Source organism: Fimicolochytrium jonesii, assembly GCF_025526975.1.
Source record: "Fimicolochytrium jonesii strain JEL569 chromosome Unknown EV422scaffold_15, whole genome shotgun sequence".
In the NCBI taxonomy this organism is placed as follows: domain Eukaryota; kingdom Fungi; phylum Chytridiomycota; class Chytridiomycetes; order Spizellomycetales; family Powellomycetaceae; genus Fimicolochytrium; species Fimicolochytrium jonesii.
In genome coordinates this window covers 214,533-230,182 of record NW_026515682.1, presented here as the reverse complement: position 1 = coordinate 230,182, position 15,650 = coordinate 214,533, and the positions used below count along the sequence as shown (strand labels likewise).

The 15,650-nt window shown below is 54.0% G+C and overlaps 8 protein-coding genes across 8 annotated transcripts; 4 read left to right on the top strand and 4 right to left on the bottom strand.

Annotated features, from left to right (window-relative positions):
* Window positions 1–370: 370 nt before the first annotated feature.
* On the bottom strand, window positions 371–1,613 carry EV422DRAFT_497459 (Rad1/Rec1/Rad17; the record flags this gene model as incomplete). Its single annotated transcript, XM_053067947.1, has 4 exons — window positions 371–499; window positions 576–1,096; window positions 1,151–1,427; window positions 1,497–1,613. 4 exons carry the CDS (start codon window positions 1,611–1,613, stop codon window positions 371–373), a joined length of 1,044 nt encoding a protein of 347 aa, XP_052924705.1.
* Window positions 1,614–1,800: 187 nt separating this feature from the next.
* EV422DRAFT_90407 (ClpP/crotonase-like domain-containing protein) lies at window positions 1,801–3,105 on the bottom strand. Its single transcript, XM_053074493.1, has 3 exons — window positions 3,088–3,105; window positions 2,690–2,999; window positions 1,801–2,560 (listed from the first exon to the last, which is right to left on the bottom strand). The coding sequence occupies exons 2-3, from the start codon at window positions 2,878–2,880 to the stop codon at window positions 2,044–2,046; spliced, it is 708 nt and encodes a 235-aa protein (XP_052924704.1). The 5' UTR covers window positions 2,881–2,999; window positions 3,088–3,105; the 3' UTR covers window positions 1,801–2,043.
* A 558-nt stretch (window positions 3,106–3,663) lies between these two features.
* On the top strand, window positions 3,664–4,789 carry EV422DRAFT_497287 (putative guanylate kinase; the record flags this gene model as incomplete). The annotated part of the gene is made up of 6 exons (XM_053067934.1): window positions 3,664–3,734; window positions 3,883–3,897; window positions 3,963–4,006; window positions 4,077–4,105; window positions 4,272–4,517; window positions 4,595–4,789. Coding segments are annotated over 6 exons (600 nt in total), but the record flags the coding sequence as incomplete, so codon positions are not given.
* A 66-nt stretch (window positions 4,790–4,855) lies between these two features.
* EV422DRAFT_497477 (Mss4-like protein) lies at window positions 4,856–5,362 on the top strand (the record flags this gene model as incomplete). The annotated part of the gene is made up of 2 exons (XM_053067949.1): window positions 4,856–4,981; window positions 5,102–5,362. 2 exons carry the CDS (start codon window positions 4,856–4,858, stop codon window positions 5,360–5,362), a joined length of 387 nt encoding a protein of 128 aa, XP_052924702.1.
* A 2,760-nt stretch (window positions 5,363–8,122) lies between these two features.
* Window positions 8,123–10,333, top strand: EV422DRAFT_89930 (TLC domain-containing protein). The gene is made up of 3 exons (XM_053074489.1): window positions 8,123–8,901; window positions 9,218–9,490; window positions 9,568–10,333. Exons 1-3 carry the CDS (start codon window positions 8,467–8,469, stop codon window positions 10,090–10,092), a joined length of 1,233 nt encoding a protein of 410 aa, XP_052924701.1. The 5' UTR covers window positions 8,123–8,466; the 3' UTR covers window positions 10,093–10,333.
* On the bottom strand, window positions 10,202–11,664 carry EV422DRAFT_89971 (short-chain dehydrogenase/reductase-like protein SDR). The gene is made up of 3 exons (XM_053074490.1): window positions 11,106–11,664; window positions 10,483–11,037; window positions 10,202–10,218 (listed from the first exon to the last, which is right to left on the bottom strand). Exons 1-2 carry the CDS (start codon window positions 11,474–11,476, stop codon window positions 10,575–10,577), a joined length of 834 nt encoding a protein of 277 aa, XP_052924700.1. The 5' UTR covers window positions 11,477–11,664; the 3' UTR covers window positions 10,202–10,218; window positions 10,483–10,574.
* Window positions 11,415–12,430, top strand: EV422DRAFT_89925 (uncharacterized protein). Its single transcript, XM_053074488.1, has 4 exons — window positions 11,415–11,771; window positions 11,853–12,051; window positions 12,138–12,230; window positions 12,295–12,430. The coding sequence occupies exons 1-4, from the start codon at window positions 11,700–11,702 to the stop codon at window positions 12,357–12,359; spliced, it is 429 nt and encodes a 142-aa protein (XP_052924699.1). The 5' UTR covers window positions 11,415–11,699; the 3' UTR covers window positions 12,360–12,430.
* Window positions 12,431–13,207: 777 nt separating this feature from the next.
* EV422DRAFT_532627 (ariadne-1) lies at window positions 13,208–15,354 on the bottom strand. The gene is made up of 3 exons (XM_053070550.1): window positions 14,530–15,354; window positions 13,973–14,462; window positions 13,208–13,898 (listed from the first exon to the last, which is right to left on the bottom strand). Exons 1-3 carry the CDS (start codon window positions 15,174–15,176, stop codon window positions 13,290–13,292), a joined length of 1,746 nt encoding a protein of 581 aa, XP_052924698.1. The 5' UTR covers window positions 15,177–15,354; the 3' UTR covers window positions 13,208–13,289.
* Window positions 15,355–15,650: the final 296 nt, after the last annotated feature.

Sequence of the window (15,650 nt, the reverse complement as noted above, 5' to 3'; positions counted from 1 at the left end):
CAAAAGAGAAAGACGAAACGATCCCCAGAGCTTTCATCCCCACCGCTGGCTCAGAATGCGTTCAGATGTCATTTGATTGAATTTCAATCGCACCATTTAGATGGCGCAAAGCGGGTGGGTGGTATTTGCGGAGGGCTCTACATAATAGGTGGGTATCTCTCTCGGGAACTGCGAATATACGCCACTTCAATGGCGACCAGGACGTGCTCCTGTCCTATTCTAGCTACCCTACCCACTAGGGCAAAATCACGACACGATATCGAGAGGTGAATGGGCGTATTGATTACTCCCCGCGAGCGGTTCTATGACGGGTGGCCGTCCCGAATGCTCCAACCACTCGGCAGGGTTTTCCGAGCACAAGTGATTAAGCCTACGAGCCTGCGGTGTTTTGATTCTCGTTTTCGTCATTGCTGTTTTGATCATCGTTGTCGTTCCGGATCAACGGCGAGACGAGGTATTCGACAAACGTAACGTCTTTTTCATTCAGGGGTATCATAAACTGCAGGGGGAATAATACGGCGTGGTAAGCTACAGACGCACTGCACGCAAGAACATGTGTAAACTGCGCGACATACCTGCAAACTCAGAAAGCCCGTTTCGTTAACCCTAATCGACGTCTTTGTCGAAAACGCCAACGCTCTCAGGCACGGCGCAATCGATGCGTATCGATAGTTATTCCGGGTGTTTTCAAGGCAACTGAACGATTCCACCACATCGGTATCCTTGGGGTAATCCATCTGCGCGTCGCCGGCCAACCCAGAGGCGGCCAGTCTAAAGTACGGCGCAACAGAGGCGACGATCAGCGTCAAGGTATCGGACGTCCCATCGAGTTCCGAGAAGGCATCACGCAACCATTCGGATTTCATGATCACTTTGCCAACGACGCGGCTTTCGATGAACCGGGAGTGGAGTTCGGAGATCGGTTCCGGATCAGTCGTGTTCAGTTGGCAGACGGTCACCACCTCACGTTCTTCGAGCATGAGGGAGAGAACGCCACCTGTGAGGGGGCGAGTGATGCGGACGGGGACGCGGGACGTCTCGATGGGGATGGCGCGGGTTTCCTGGGTAGGGAAGTCGTATGGATCCCCGCCAGTTGCTCCGGCACCGCCACCGCCGTTTCCACCACCTCCGCCATATCGCCCGCCACCACCAGTAGTTGATGGGTGCGCCGACGCCCCACCAAATATCGTCAAGCAATCCAGCAGAGCCTGGATGTCAATCCCGAACGTGATACTCGACGCTGTTCCGGGCTGGTCTTCGGAGTTTTCTGCTGCTTCTTGATCGTTTTCATGGTCCCCCGGCCGATCTAAATCTGGGAAATTGTATTCCCGAAAATGCGAGGCTTCGAGATATCCTCTTGACTGAGACGCTTGGGAGTCTTCGGTGATAACGCGGAGGCCTTGGGGGCTCAGGATGCACTGGGCTTTCTGATGCAAGCGAAACTTGGATTCAGTACAGTGTTACCGCTAAGGAGTTTGGTAACGACGGCTCCCCACATCTTTATAGGCAAGGGCCTTCAACACCGTAACAAGATACCGAACGTCATCCAACTTAGCTCTGAAGAAATTGGATGGGGACCCCGAAGCGAGTCCGGACGCCTGAAGGCCAGCCATAGACCCGTAGTTGGACGGCGTGCGACGGACGGCTAGGAAGTGTGAGAGGACCCGGGAGCAGCCTTGCGGTAGGTGTATATGTAGCTGTTGTGTTGACTCTCGACAAGGGCTGCCCCTATTCCGCAGGTGAAATTGGGCTTTCCTGCTCAATTCGGACACCCTTTGAAAACGGCTGGAAATGCTTTTCGACACGCTTTCCCACGCGTTTACGGGCCACTGAGCTTGAAAACCCACAAACCTAGTTGATCCAGCTCTAGGAAGACGACGAGTTCATGACGATAGAGGGAAAATAAGAACAGTTTGAGCGGACGCTTTCCCTTTTGAAGTTTCTAGTCCAAGCGTAGTAAACGCTTATGGAAAGTTGAGTTTCCAGCGAGTTTATCTAGGTGGTGAATCTAATATCTATTTTTGCACCACCGTCCCTCTCGCTTCACCGAAGCTCCGCCAGTGTCTTGCGCCCCGTCTTGTCACCCCACCTAGTGTGCCTCTCCAACTGCAACAGATGCGGGTCAGTTTCAATCCCCGGCACAAACCTCTCCAGTGCCTCCAAAAGCGCAACATCCAAAGCGTCATCAGCAGGACACTTCACATCCGGCTGCACGCCCACGCGTTCCCAAACCCCGCCGTCGACTTCACAGCGCACGAACGCGGTGGAGATCCGCAAGTCTAGTTTAGGGTGGATCCAGAACCCATCGCACATGCGGCCGCCCCCGGCCGTGTTCTCGCCGACGATCTTGACCCGCTTGAGCGCCTTCGCCGTGTGCGCAAAGTGCTCCGCGGCGGAGAACGTCTTATTAGACATGAGCACCCACACTGGCTTGTCCGGGCTGTACGTGGGCCGGCTACGGCGGGGAGGAGATGCAGGGTGGTGCGCGCGCCGGAGAAGCGGTGGTGCGTGGAGACCATTGCTTGGCGGCTTGGCTTGACGAGGTAGGTGAGGAGCAGGTCTGCGTGAGAGGTTTTGGAAGATTAGTTGGTTCATTGCAGTTGTTGGGTAAACGCAACATGGCAAAAGCAGAACAACGGACCAACTGCCCCCGAGCCCCCGCCATTGGTCCGGATGTCTATGATGATACCGTTCATGTGCTGCAGCAGAGTGAACAGCGCGGCGTAGTAGGGGCCGGCGGCATCGGCGTCGGGGAACATGCACAGTTTCACATACCCTGCAAAACAAAAACATCAACCTCAGTGGTGCATCCATTTCAAGGTAAGACTTAGCCGTTTCGAAAGGGTGTATCGACGTTCCCCGGTAGAATCCGAATCTCATCTAAGCCCTCCGCCAGGAATCTGTTTGTACGCAACTCGTCAGCAGAATTCCACTCGCCATCGGTAGTCCACTCAATAAATTCCTCCGGGTTGTGATAAAATAAATCAGCAATTCTGCAGCTAATGACATAACAAAACTCCATCAATACATCTTTCGTCTTCATTTTCGGCGGCTCAACCTGCACCACAGCACGGGTAAGGATCTCACAATGCATATCGTTAGAGATGCGCTGATTGTCGTCCATTAGGCGGGTTTTGAATTCTTCAATGACGACGAAATCATCATAGTCGCCACAAGCGAGCGCCGCTCTCAGCTCCTTAGACAGGTTGTCGCCTACATCGGGGACGGCGAACCGTTCGTCGATGAGGGTAAAGGATACGTTCGAGGACCTGCGTTCGCTCGGAATGGCTGCAAACGCGAGGGTTGTAAAAGGTTTCCCCACGGCAGGGCTTCTCCCCTTTCCCACCTGCTTTGAAGTTCTTTCCCACCGCTTTTCAAATGTCCCTTCGGCCGCAGTGTCAGAAGATACAACCCCACCTGAAAGCACTTCAACAACGCCCTTGTTTGACGTTAACTCTAATCCCCTCTCGCCGCCGCGTCGCCTCCGTTCTCTCCAGAACTTACGCAACCCTGTACGCAACCGCCTTGTTTTCCTCCCATCCCGCATATTCCTACACCCGCCCTCACGAAACAGTCATCCACCCCCGACTTATTCCCACCCCCCGTATCACCACCCGTCGCCCCCTTTCAACCCGCAGCTCAGTGAAGTTAAACGCCGAAACCATGCCTCCAACACCGCCTATTTCCGCGGGCCGTCCGATTGTCATGTCTGGACCTAGTGGGACTGGGAAGAGGTAGGAGGTGGGAATGTCTGTGGGACGCAACGGGCGGGGTCGTGTTGTGTGTGAATGGGATGGGGATGCAGTGGTGGTTATGGTGGTGGTGGCGCGATGGGAGTCGATGAGCTGGATACTAACGCGTCCTGATCTTTGCCTCTCCTAGCACGTTGCTCAACAAGTAAGTTTGGTGAAGGAGGAGTCCGAGAATTGGATTTGAGATTGATGCCCTGTCTGTTTTACTAGGTTGTTTGAGAAGTATCCGGATAGCTTCAAGTTTAGCGTTTCATGTGAGTGGTGTGGCGGAGGTTGCGCGCGGTTTGGGAGTGAAAGGGACTGACTGCTTTTTGGGTTTGGCAGGTACGACGCGGCAGCCGCGGGCTGGAGAGGTATGGGTTGTGTAAGGGCTTTGGTGAGAGAGGAGGCGATCTGTTATTTCTGGAATTGGGAGGGAACTGGAGGCAGATAATTGAGAGTGCCGCAACGGAACGCTGTTGAGTTTGAGGACGATGTGCGGATTTCAACAGGGTGCTGATGCCATCCACATGTCTACAGACACCTGGAGTGTCATATCACTACATCACCCGCGACGAGTTCAAAGCCATGATCGAGCGCGGCGAGCTCATCGAGCACGCCGAGTTCTCCGGCAACATGTACGGCACGCCCTTCAAGTCTATCAACCCGTCCCCATCGGAGGCGGACGCGGGCAAGCCGCAAAAACGCATTATTTTAGATCTGGAGCTGAATGGTGTCAAGTCGATGAAGAACTCGGGAATTCCTTGCTTGTGCATCTTTATCGCTGTGAGTTCAATGCAATCGACGGCGCATCTCAATCCCGGGCTTCTGCTCTAGCTGACATACCTTCTGCACTCAAAAAGCCACCCTCAATTGAAGAGCTCCGCTCCCGCCTCGAAAACCGCAAATCCGAAACTCCAGAATCTCTCGCCGCCCGCATCGCCTCCGCCCAAGCAGCGCTAGACTACGCCCACTCCACCCCCTCGCCCTACGACGCCATCATCGTCAACGGCAGCGACGTAGACGCCGCCGCTGCGGAATTGGAGAGGATCATCTTTGCTGACGCTGCCTCGGGCACCCCGTCTACGGCAGTGGCTACAGGGGCCAACGAGTTTACGACGTATATGGAGGCGGCTAAGACCCAGCTGGTGACTGCTGAGGGCACAAATGCGTTCAATGTTCACTGCCCGAGCTGTAAATCCCTTATTTTGAAGAAGGGGGTGGCCCAGAAGGTGGACCATCAGACTGCGGTAAGCAAACATTTTGCGTATCAATGCATACAATCCTACCGGTGTACAGCGCATGGGGGGCCCCTCCGACTCTTTGTAGCATTCACTCACAAACCCCAAAATGCCCTCCCCTCAAACCAGGTCGAACTTCCCCTCATCCCCACCCAATCTCCTACCAAACACTCCCTCGCCCCAACCTACAACTGGTCCGTCTCGGACATGATGGCCTTTGAAAACATCGGCTTCACGAAACCCGTACCAGGCTCCAACTCGTCGTCGACGAGGTACCTCTCCTGCGCCGACTGCGATGTCGGGCCGGTGGGGTACCATCCTACACCCGCTGAGGGGGCGGGAAAGGTGTATTTGGTGGCGGCGGATAGAGTTAGGTATAGGGTGGTTTAAGGGACGGGAGGTTCGCCGGAAATATTGACTTTTGTGGAGTATGACCATCCGCAGCAAAATCAGCTAACAGCTAGCGGAAGAGCGTCGTCACCCCGGTCTCCCTGGTCGTCACCTAACAGCTCGCGAAAGAGCGTCGCAAGATCCGTTTTGCAATTGCCACGCTTTTTGCAATGAAACTGCAACTTGCCATCACTCGCTTGAGGCTGACTGCATTGGGGCGGCCTCGCAGTGGTTTGACTGCATTGAAAATTCCTCTCTCGGAGGTAAACACACATCCAATTGGCGAGTCCTTCCAGAGCTGTATTGTGACCAACAATTGCGGATATCCAGGCATTCAAAGCGGAAGTGGGAAGGAGAACCATGCGCCCCGCACTGACGTGCCGTGCCGCTCGGCTGCCTTCGACAGGGCACATGAAGTCAAACCGGCAGTGCCCTTCCCACATCTCAGCGCCCTCTCAAATGGATCTCGTCAAGGGTTAGGCTCAACCCTTAGTCACTGTAGGCTATCACTGTCATATTTAGTGTCACAATTTCTGTTAAACGCCAAGGCCATGATTGTATGTGGGTGTAACTTGTCTTCAATTGCAAAAGAGGTCTCGGGCTATAAGAGGGGTCGTTTTAGCTGCCGGCGAGGCCTCAGAAGGGGTGTCGTTCTAAACTGGCTACACCCAGTGTCGTTTTAGCATTTCCCTAGATCTACAGTACAGTATGGCTCGAAGTCGTGGCTCCCGTGCAAATGAGCTACCACTCAGGTTTCCATGGGATCCCACCCCCCTGGTCAAGACCTCGAGCCACTGGGGAACTTCGGCGGACCTTCCTGTCCCCAGGCTGTAGCAGTCGCACCACCGATCGATTCCCCGTAGCTAATCTCGACGCCGTGGCAGCCCCCCATACCACCCTCATCCAGTGTGGTGAGCAAGAACTCCGCTACACGAGTGCGCTCGCCATACTGGCGCTTCACGGACTGCATGCTGCTTTCCCATAGAACATCGACGGGCCAACACCTCCGTGAAAGACTTCGAGGTTTTTAAGCCATAGGATTACGCCGAGCATCCTCTCGCTCCCATTTACACTTAGCGCTACTCCGTAGGCTCTGTGGAATAGCTGCCACCAGCTCTAAGTCGGCACGACTGCTTGACCCGAACTCGACTTGTCACTTACCAGAACAACGTGCGTGGATTGCTACGTGGTGGATTGTCCTGTTGGGCGATAAAAGACGACGTCGCCATCTACGGCTGCACAGGAAGTGTTGGAGGCCGACCCGGACTGCTTCCCGACGTTACCTGGCCTAGTCGATAGCGTGCGTGCGTGCGACTTTGAACAAGGCTAGGGGCATGTCAGGACGGCGGAGGAGTGGGACGACTATGAGCGGTCCTGGACGGGATCTCTCGTCCAACGCGCGTAGCTGCAGGCGAACAACCCGAATGAGAGAGACCAGGCACTGCAGGCAGGCCCTCTCAGGTCCACCCTGGCTGCGCCACCCAAACGCTCTACGCGTTACCTTAAGGCACAATTAGGGAAATTAAAGCAGTTTCCTCACAAAACCCTCTTTTTTGAGCAGCCATACCATCCCACAGACATGCAGGACAACCTATTCCATTTGCATACGGCTCCAGTTGCCTACTTTGGCCAATCCCCTCTAAGTGTCTGTGGGGGTAGCTGTTGCAACAAACTTAACGCAGAGGCCCAAAAGTCTGAGTAGTAAAACTGTCTTTCCTTGGCCGTTTTTGGGTAAAACTTGCCAGTTAGAGGTGTCAAACCCTGAACCAGTGCCTTCTTCACCAAACTGCCTAATCAATCTTTCTGCTAGCATGTCTGGCTGTCAAGATACTGCTCAACATGTGCAGCAACTTTGGGTCTGCGAAAACCTCGTTAAGTCCAAAAGTCGTCAAAAAGCTGTCAGTGGCTTAGCCAGGGTGGACCTAAGCAGGCCCTTACGGTCGCGGGGGAACACCGCGAAGGGTGGCTGCATGACTCCCGTCACCAGCTTGGGTTTTGCATCCCTTGTCCTGCACGACATCCAGCCCTTGGATGTCCCTTGAAGATAGGGCAGGAATGGAGCACGACGGAGGTAAATCTGAACCCCCTACCGTAATCAGCCTAAAACCGTGGGGAGGGCTATTCACCATATCTGAGCGCCAAAGGGGAGGCATGTTGAGCGGGGAATATCCCTTCACTGGATAATACGTATCACGCGTCATGGGAGATGAAGCTCGAAAATCGATAGCTTATGGCGAAGAAGGCCGCTGTCGTTCCCTTTCCCGTGAAGAGCACTTGGCGAATCGGCGTATTGACCAATGATATGATTGCATTTCTTACTTCCACTGTCCACCGAAGCACATCCAGATGCTGCTAGGGAGGCGGAGAACATTGGATGGTTGCGTCGGCAGTCAAGTAGAATATGAACCTGAGGCCCCTGCAAGTTTCCCATATGGACAATCCCCCCGGGACAAAGCATTGCTCCCGCGGCGTTCCCTTTGGGCCCTGTGAGGTCAGTGAGTCGTTCAGTCTGATGAGATGCAAGACCTCCTCGCCCAGGTGACGCCAGGCACTCCCCTCCCTCTCCGTCTGTCCGACTCGATGTTCCAATTCAACTCCTCGGCATCGGTAGAGCGACGCGCCCGACGCGTCAAATAATTAGTTTCCAGCCAGTGAGCAGGGAGGAGAGGACTTGTGTGTTCTCAGCTATGACGCATGCTACTAGCGTCTCTAATACTATGTAAGAACCACCAAAAGTGGAAGTGGGGATATACCCGTTGACGCGCTTTCTTGCCCATGGGATTTGGATTTGCAGGTGAAGCCGCTCGCTCTGCTCTCCCAGCCAGTGCGCGCGCTGTGGGGCGAAAACGGCAACGAAGCAAAAGGGCCAAGGACGCAGAAAAGCACACAACCTCTCCAAACACACCGCAACACTCTTGCTGATCCCACAGCTCCCGGAAGCCAGAACGTAGAGCAGCTGCAGCAGCATATATACACACAGGGGTGTCTCGCGATCAACTGCCCAAACTGCGGTGGTTTACACTCGATCGCGCTTGGCGTTGAAAACTAGGCCCACCTCTCCACAGTGTTCACGCTTTGCCGCCCCTTTCACCACTCCCTCAACAATGTCGTCAGAATCCGCCTCGCTGCCGCTTGAGCAGCTCGGCCTTCTCAACTCCAACCAGCAAGTGTCGCTGCCACAAGCCCTGCTTAGAATGCTCAACTACAACCACCAAACCGGTCTCTGCCAGAAGGGCTGGAACGATATCACACTCGCCCTTATCTTTGCCACTTGCTTCTTGCTGGTCAAGGGATACCTCTACAAAGCGGTCTTTCCGCCCATCGCAGATCGAATGGGTCTGCCTCAGAGCCGCATAACGAGGGCAAAGTTCTCGGAACAGTTCTGGCTCATGTTGTGCCACTTCTTTTCTTTCACGTTCGGCGCGCTGCTTCTTATTGGGAGGGATTATGGTAGTGCTGCGATTGGGAAGAGGGAGGGGCTCAAGCACTTTTGGGTGGGATACCCATTTGATTACAAGTATCTGGACCCGGTCTTCAAGGTATGTAAGCGAGGGTACTTGTCTGCGGCAGGCAAAGGGAGTGCAGACGAGCGAAGCGAGCGGCGAGCGGAGCAAGCCACATTGCGCCAAAGACCGCATTTCTTAGCGAGCATCAGCGAGCGTCAGATCTTTCGCGAGCGAAGCGAGCACCACGTTGCGCCAAAGGCGCAAACTCCCCCGACGTTGATAGTTGATGATGATCGGTGATGATGGTTGATGGATCATAATTGATGATTGGTTGATGGATGTTGATGGTTGAAGACGGTAGATTGTTGAGATCCTAAACTGTTCCAACTACACTTCTTCCTCGATCTAGCTTTACTATATGGGTGTGATCGGCTACTGGTTCCACCACTGCGCGGCTCTTGCCATCGAGAGCTATCAACGGTCGGCCGTTGAAAAGGCAAAAGCCCACGGGAAAAAGACGAAATATGCCGTGCCCAAGCGGTCCGACTTTTACGCTTTGGCTGTTCACCACTTTGTCACGGTATCGCTGCTGTCCATGTCCTACTACATGAACTTTACTCGTGTCGGCCACGTTGTGTTGGTTCTGTTGGATCTGGCCGATGTGATTTTACCTTTTGCCAAGGTGAGTTGCCCTAGTGCCATCGCGCAGGTCTCATTGCGCATTTATAGATCGTATTCTCATCGCGATCCGATTTACAGATCATGAGATACGCCGGTCAAAAGACCATCTGCGACGTTTCCTTCGCCGTCTTCACAGTATCATGGGTCTTGACCCGCCACTACTACCTCTTCCACATCTGCCTCTCGATCTGGCGCGATACCCTCATCTACATCCCCGAACAGTCTCGCCATTGGGACCCCTGGGGCGCCGAGTGCTTCTACTCCTTCAAGGTGTACTACATGTTCCTCGGCCTCTTCTGCGCCCTGCAGGTCTTGCTTCTCTACTGGCTCGCCCTGATCCTTAAGGTCGTGTTGAAGGTCATCAGCGGTGCTGGCGCAGAAGATGTCCGTAGCGACAATGAGGAGGATGAGGAGGTGGATGAGACGTCGGCGACGGCCAAGACGGCGCCAAGGAAGGAGGGCGAGCGGAAACAGAAGACAAAGCCGTCGCTTGCGGGACAACAGGCACGGAGAACGGCGGCGAAAATGGCTTTCAGCCAAGGCGCGTCGGGGTTGGCGGACGGGCTTGCGGTGAGGGAGGGAGATGTTCGGAGGAGGAGGTGAAATGGATATCTCGCTCGGATTTGGTACTGTGGGTCGTCGGTCGGGTCGGGGATATCATGACAGGAGTCCCGGCTCTCGCCGGGAGGAAACCGAAGACAACACTCCTCCGGCCGTCACTATCATTAACTGCCAGACGACGAAACATCAGTTCAGCGTATCAGCACACATCCCATCGAACTATTTATCCCACTACTTCCGCGTCACCCCACCCATCCAGACCATTTCCTCCCTTTTTTTGGCCCCCATATTGAGCATGCGCCTTAGGACAGAGGCAATTAGGCCTGCCATCCCTGCCCTCATTTACCTCGCCCCCTTGTTCTCATTCCCTGCTTCCTTCGTATATATACAACCGTAACGTAATTACTGTGTACCCTTTTTTATCAACCTTACCTTATGATGTGCACAAATGGTGAAAAGAAATCATGAGAAGTCAGGGTGAGTAGCTATCAACATTTTGCTCGCTTCCGGTAGTGCCGCTTCCCTTATTGTAAATTCACAAACAATCCCCCATCAACAAGCAACTGAGCCCCAGTCACATATCCCGACAGATCGCTTCCCAAGAACACCGCAGGACCCGCCAAATCATTCGGCACGCCTGTCCGTCCAAGCGGAATCCTTCCCTCCATGTACTTCCTCTTTGCATCATCGTCAAGATCCTTCTCATTCAACTGCGTCTTGATTGTCCCTGGTAGCAGCGCATTACACCTGATATTATAGTTCCCCAGCGCACACGCAGATGACTGGATAAGCGACAGCACACCCGCTTTGGTAGGTGTGTAATGCCCCTGCTGTGCGCCGCCGACAAGCGCGGATATGGAGGATATGCCGATGATAGACCCCCCTGGTGGATTTTGTTTGGCGAGTTGCGTGGCGGCGGCGTGGATGGTGTTGAACGCGCCGGTGAGGTTGGTTGTGAGTGTTTTGTTCCAGAGGTCGGGTGTTATTCTAGAAACATAGTCCTCAATTTGAGACTTGCCTCTGAGCTGCGCTGTGATTGAAGTGAGCAGACGTACTCTAAGAACTCTCTGAACTCGCATATCCCCGCATTGCTAATGAACACATCCAATCGGCCCCATTTGTCGACCACGGCAGCGACGAGCTTTTTCCCGGTTTCCGGATCGCCCACATCGCCCGGCACTTCCATCAATCTCTTCTGCCCTTCCTCGGTCCCGCCCAGGCTTTGAGATGCCTCTTCGACGAGTGACTGGTATTGTTCTGAGGACTTTGGGTCGCCGAGGTGGTTGATGGCTACGTTCGCGCCGTGCGCGAGGTATCCGATGGCGATGGCGCGTCCGATGCCTGTTACGCCGCCTGTGATGGCCATGGATTTACCGGCGAGGAGCTGTGGAACGCACGTTGTTGCTGTGCTAGATGTGCTCGACATCGTCTAGAGTTTGAATCGCGAATTATGGCGTATTCCAACTTCTATGGATACGTTACGCCCAAGACATTCTAAGGGATGAGGGCTATGAGGGGGGCTTTTGGACTTGGACTTCCCCCGGGAGAAACGTGGCTTCGTCGTCGACAGCGACCTGGAAACTCGCAGACACCGACCTGCATCTTCCCCACAGACTCCGTAGGCATCCGGTCATGCAAACGACGCCGCCATGACCCCCGACCCCCCACATGACCCCCCAACGACCCTCCAGAACTTCCTCGGCTTCTTCCTCGTCGCTCTCGTACGTCCGTGCCCCTCCCTTCCCCCAGCACCCCCTTCCCCTCCCTACCTCTATGACTAACCCTTTCTCGCATTCCCATAGGCATGGGGCTTCACCAACCCCTTTATAAAGCGTGGCAGCGCCGGCCTCGAGCTCATCACCCAGCGGCACGCCTCATCACCGTGGTACCTAAAACGCGCCGCTGAGACGTGGTATCTCGTCACCCGGTGGCAGTATGTTCTGCCGTTGGCGATCAATTTGAGTGGGTCGGTTTTGTATTATAAGACGCTGGGGGAGAGCGGTGAGTCGATCGAGCACATGCGGGGGGGCAGTGGAGATGGGGTTGAGTTTTGACCAGTGGGTGAAATGTCCGTTTTGCATGGGTAGATCTGTCGATAGCCGTCCCAGTCTCAAACATGTGCACACTAGCACTAACACTGGTCGCGGGCGCCTTGCTGGGCGAAGATCTCGGTTCCAGAGGTAAAACCCCTCCATTCGAGCCCACCATCCGCGGCTCTTACTTTTCTCATACATGCGCCAACAGAAACCATCTTCGGAATCGGACTGATATTTACAGGCGTGCTGCTATGCACCATGTCCAAGCTATAGAATCCTCAACTACGTCCAATGGGCGTCTTCCCGACCCGTTCGGCCTGTACATATCAATATACCCAGTCATTTGGCAGACGTGCTAGACAAGTGATGTGCTTTATAGTTTCCAGATGCCGCTACGAAAAAACAATATGAACATCATGAAAAACTCCGTTTGAAACGGAGAAGGAAATGCCCAAGGGGTGTCGGAAGCGAAGGTTGTACAAAAGCCCCGCTTTGAACACCACCAAAAGGGCCATGCGAACCAGCGCCCCTCTCTTTTGAAATGTCGGGGGCGAATCCCGAAAGGCTGTGTAGGCTTGTGGGGACCGGCGTTGACATCAGGGCTCTAACGCTTGGCCATCACGCTCCGGCAAAGAGATATCACTGTTGAATTGATGGTGGGTGTAAGGATGTCATATAGTCAACAAAGGTTCGCAAGCCTCGGTGTTGATATCTCGATGCTCTTTATCTCCGGCGTGGGTGCATCCCACCCGCCGCCATCTAACCTCTCCACTGCGTTCTCGTTACGTTGCGGTTGTGGGTTGCGCTCGAAATGTAGAAAAACGGAAGTTTTAGCGCGGACCCTCGCATGCATGTATGTACACCCCAATTGTCGTGACATCTCTTGCAAGCGCGCGCCAGATCTCATTCCAAAAAACCTTTGATGTCTTGGACGTACTATGCATATCCAAACTCAGGTATCTTCTTCCGCTGCTCCAGTGAAATGTACACAAAGTCTCCTTTGAACCCGGAGAGCGAAGTAGGATCGAAAATTGAAGGTGGTACGTGGTTTTTCTCATTCGGCTGTCTACAATACACTACACAACTGCAGGGATGCCAATGCACACAGCGACAACAAGGGCTGGCGCATATCCCTTCCCCTTCCCCCCTCCGCACCCCTCCCTCTTCCTATCGCACGCTCGCACGTGGGAACGACCCTCCAATTCAATCGAGCATCATGCCCGTTTTCATATCTACAATGACCGTCCAGCGACGTTCCTTCAACCCCTGGGCCGTATCTCTCAGTAGCACCTCGCGTCTATGCTTCACATATCCCATCTTGTCGAGCACCTGTTGTCGCAGGTTCCTGATCCGGTCTTCTATGTCTGCGAGGGTGGTGGTGTTTGGCGGGGTCGTTCCTTCGATGCCTGGGGCGGGGGCGGGGGTATTGGTAGTGGTAGTGGTGGAAGCAAGGTCCGATGATGAAGAACTTTGCGCGGCTTTGAGCCCTTGGAACACTTTGGCCGCCTCTGCGCCAAATATCGGCTTCTCAAGCAGCTCATTTAGGTTCTCGACTGCAACTTCCAAATCGCGCTGGTTGTCCTCGAACAGAGCAGTCATGTTGTCGCGGGCGAGGTAGTAGGCGAAGCAGTACGTCCATTTGAGCACCATCCGCGACTCGAGGAGCTCGTCGAGGGCTTTTCGGAGGAACTGGACTTCGATCCAGGATAGGCTTGATGCAGATTGCATGTCCGCCATGTACTTAGCTGTGCGGGCTATCAGGTAAACGCCGAAGTTTGCGGACCGGTCGTGGTTTGCGTAGCGGTTGTAGTACTGAAAGATTCCAAATGCGTTGTTAGCAACGTATGGAAATGATGAAATAGCGAGAACGGAAGAGGTGAGCATACATGTAGATATCTTTCGAGCTGTCGTCGGCTTTTCGCTTGCGAATCCCTTGCGTCTATGCTTGCTTTTTCGTCGAAGCGGTTGCAATTGTACCACTGTGTTCCGTGATCCACCCACGGCCCCAGACAGACCCAACAGAACTCGTATTTACATTTCTTGCACGTCATGTGGTTACAGCCCCCATTCTTTTCGATCGTGGATGCGCATTTCGTGCATTCCTTCGTATTGGCTGATAGCCAATTTGCTGTTTCCGAGTCGTCCGCGCATTTCTTGAGCCAGAACCGTACAAGTGGGCATATGCATGGCTTGTGATCTGGTAGTCCACAGCCGAAGCAAAACACATGACCGCAATTGCACTTGACTGTGGGAACAATCTCGGCTAACTGCGTTTGCGCTACGTGGCATTCGATAGCGTACTCGCAGTCGGGGGCGGGACACCATCGCAGGAATGGTGAGTCGTCCACGTAGGTCCGAATGAGCAACGACCGGTATCTAGAACATGATGGCGTGTGAGGAACAGACTCAACGTACGCCACCAAAGTTCGTTGCTTGTACTCACTTTGCGTGTACCTCCTCCGACACCAGCAAATGAACAGTATTTTCGTCCACCACCAATTTACAACCAGCCTCCATACATTGTATCCGCCTGCTTTCTCCTTGCTCGGCGATTTTTTCCTTCAGGTAGTGTTCGTAGCAATCCCGACAAAAGCGGTGGGCGCAGTGTAAGGCAATGGTCTCCAGGTCTTCATCGTCATTGCAGCAGATCGGGCACTCGAAGCCTTTCACGGTGGTGAACTTGGGTTGCTTTTGCGTGTCTACCACCACCCCCGCTTTCTCAGATTCGCCTTCTGGATCTTCTACGTAACGTTCGATGAGGCGCTCTTTGTTCCACTTGTATTGTCTCAGCAGGGTCGCTGCATGTTCAGGCAAGCAGCCAAGGATCCCGGCAACGTGGGCCACCTCTTCGTTTTGGAAAGCGGTAATGTCGGCGGTCGAGTGGACCTTCCAATCGACCTCGTAGGCCTTCTTGATGTCTTTGTCGGCGATGACGGGCTCAAACCCGTCGCCGGTTGCAAACTCTTCCTCGTCCTCGTCGTAGTCCTCATCGTAGTCCTCCTCCCCGTTCTCCGCGTCCGAGCCGGTGTCATAATCTTCTGCGGCATCGCTGTCGTTCATAAAGTCATCGTCAACGTCCATAGCCGACATGATAGGATGCCTTTAGGAAGATGCGAAGTTTGCGTAGAAGCTTTTCCAGCCGAGACAAAAAGCACACAATCGGCAGTGCTGCTTTTCAATATGGTAGTGGGGAGAAAGACAAATGAGTTTTGTGTCTGTCTATATGATATCTTCCGTGAGCGCTGTGGGAAAGCAAAGCGTCGAGTCGAGTTCCCAGGCTTCCCAGGTGGCCTGTCATCCACTTTGAGCTGGCTTATCGACATAACTTATTCGTCTCGTCTTAGTCATCAATTTATTATACTCTGCCTTTCCCAGTTTGACTTGTTCGCAACGCTCCCTCTCACATTTGCGGGATGCCGCTACAACGTAATAGCGCCTAACGGACTCTATTGCACCATATGAACCTAAATTACCCACCGCCCGGTGTGTGTGGCCCGGCCTGCCAGGCTGTCTATCCTCTTAAATACGCCGTGGACGTCAGAACGTCTACTACGAGGTGTTACA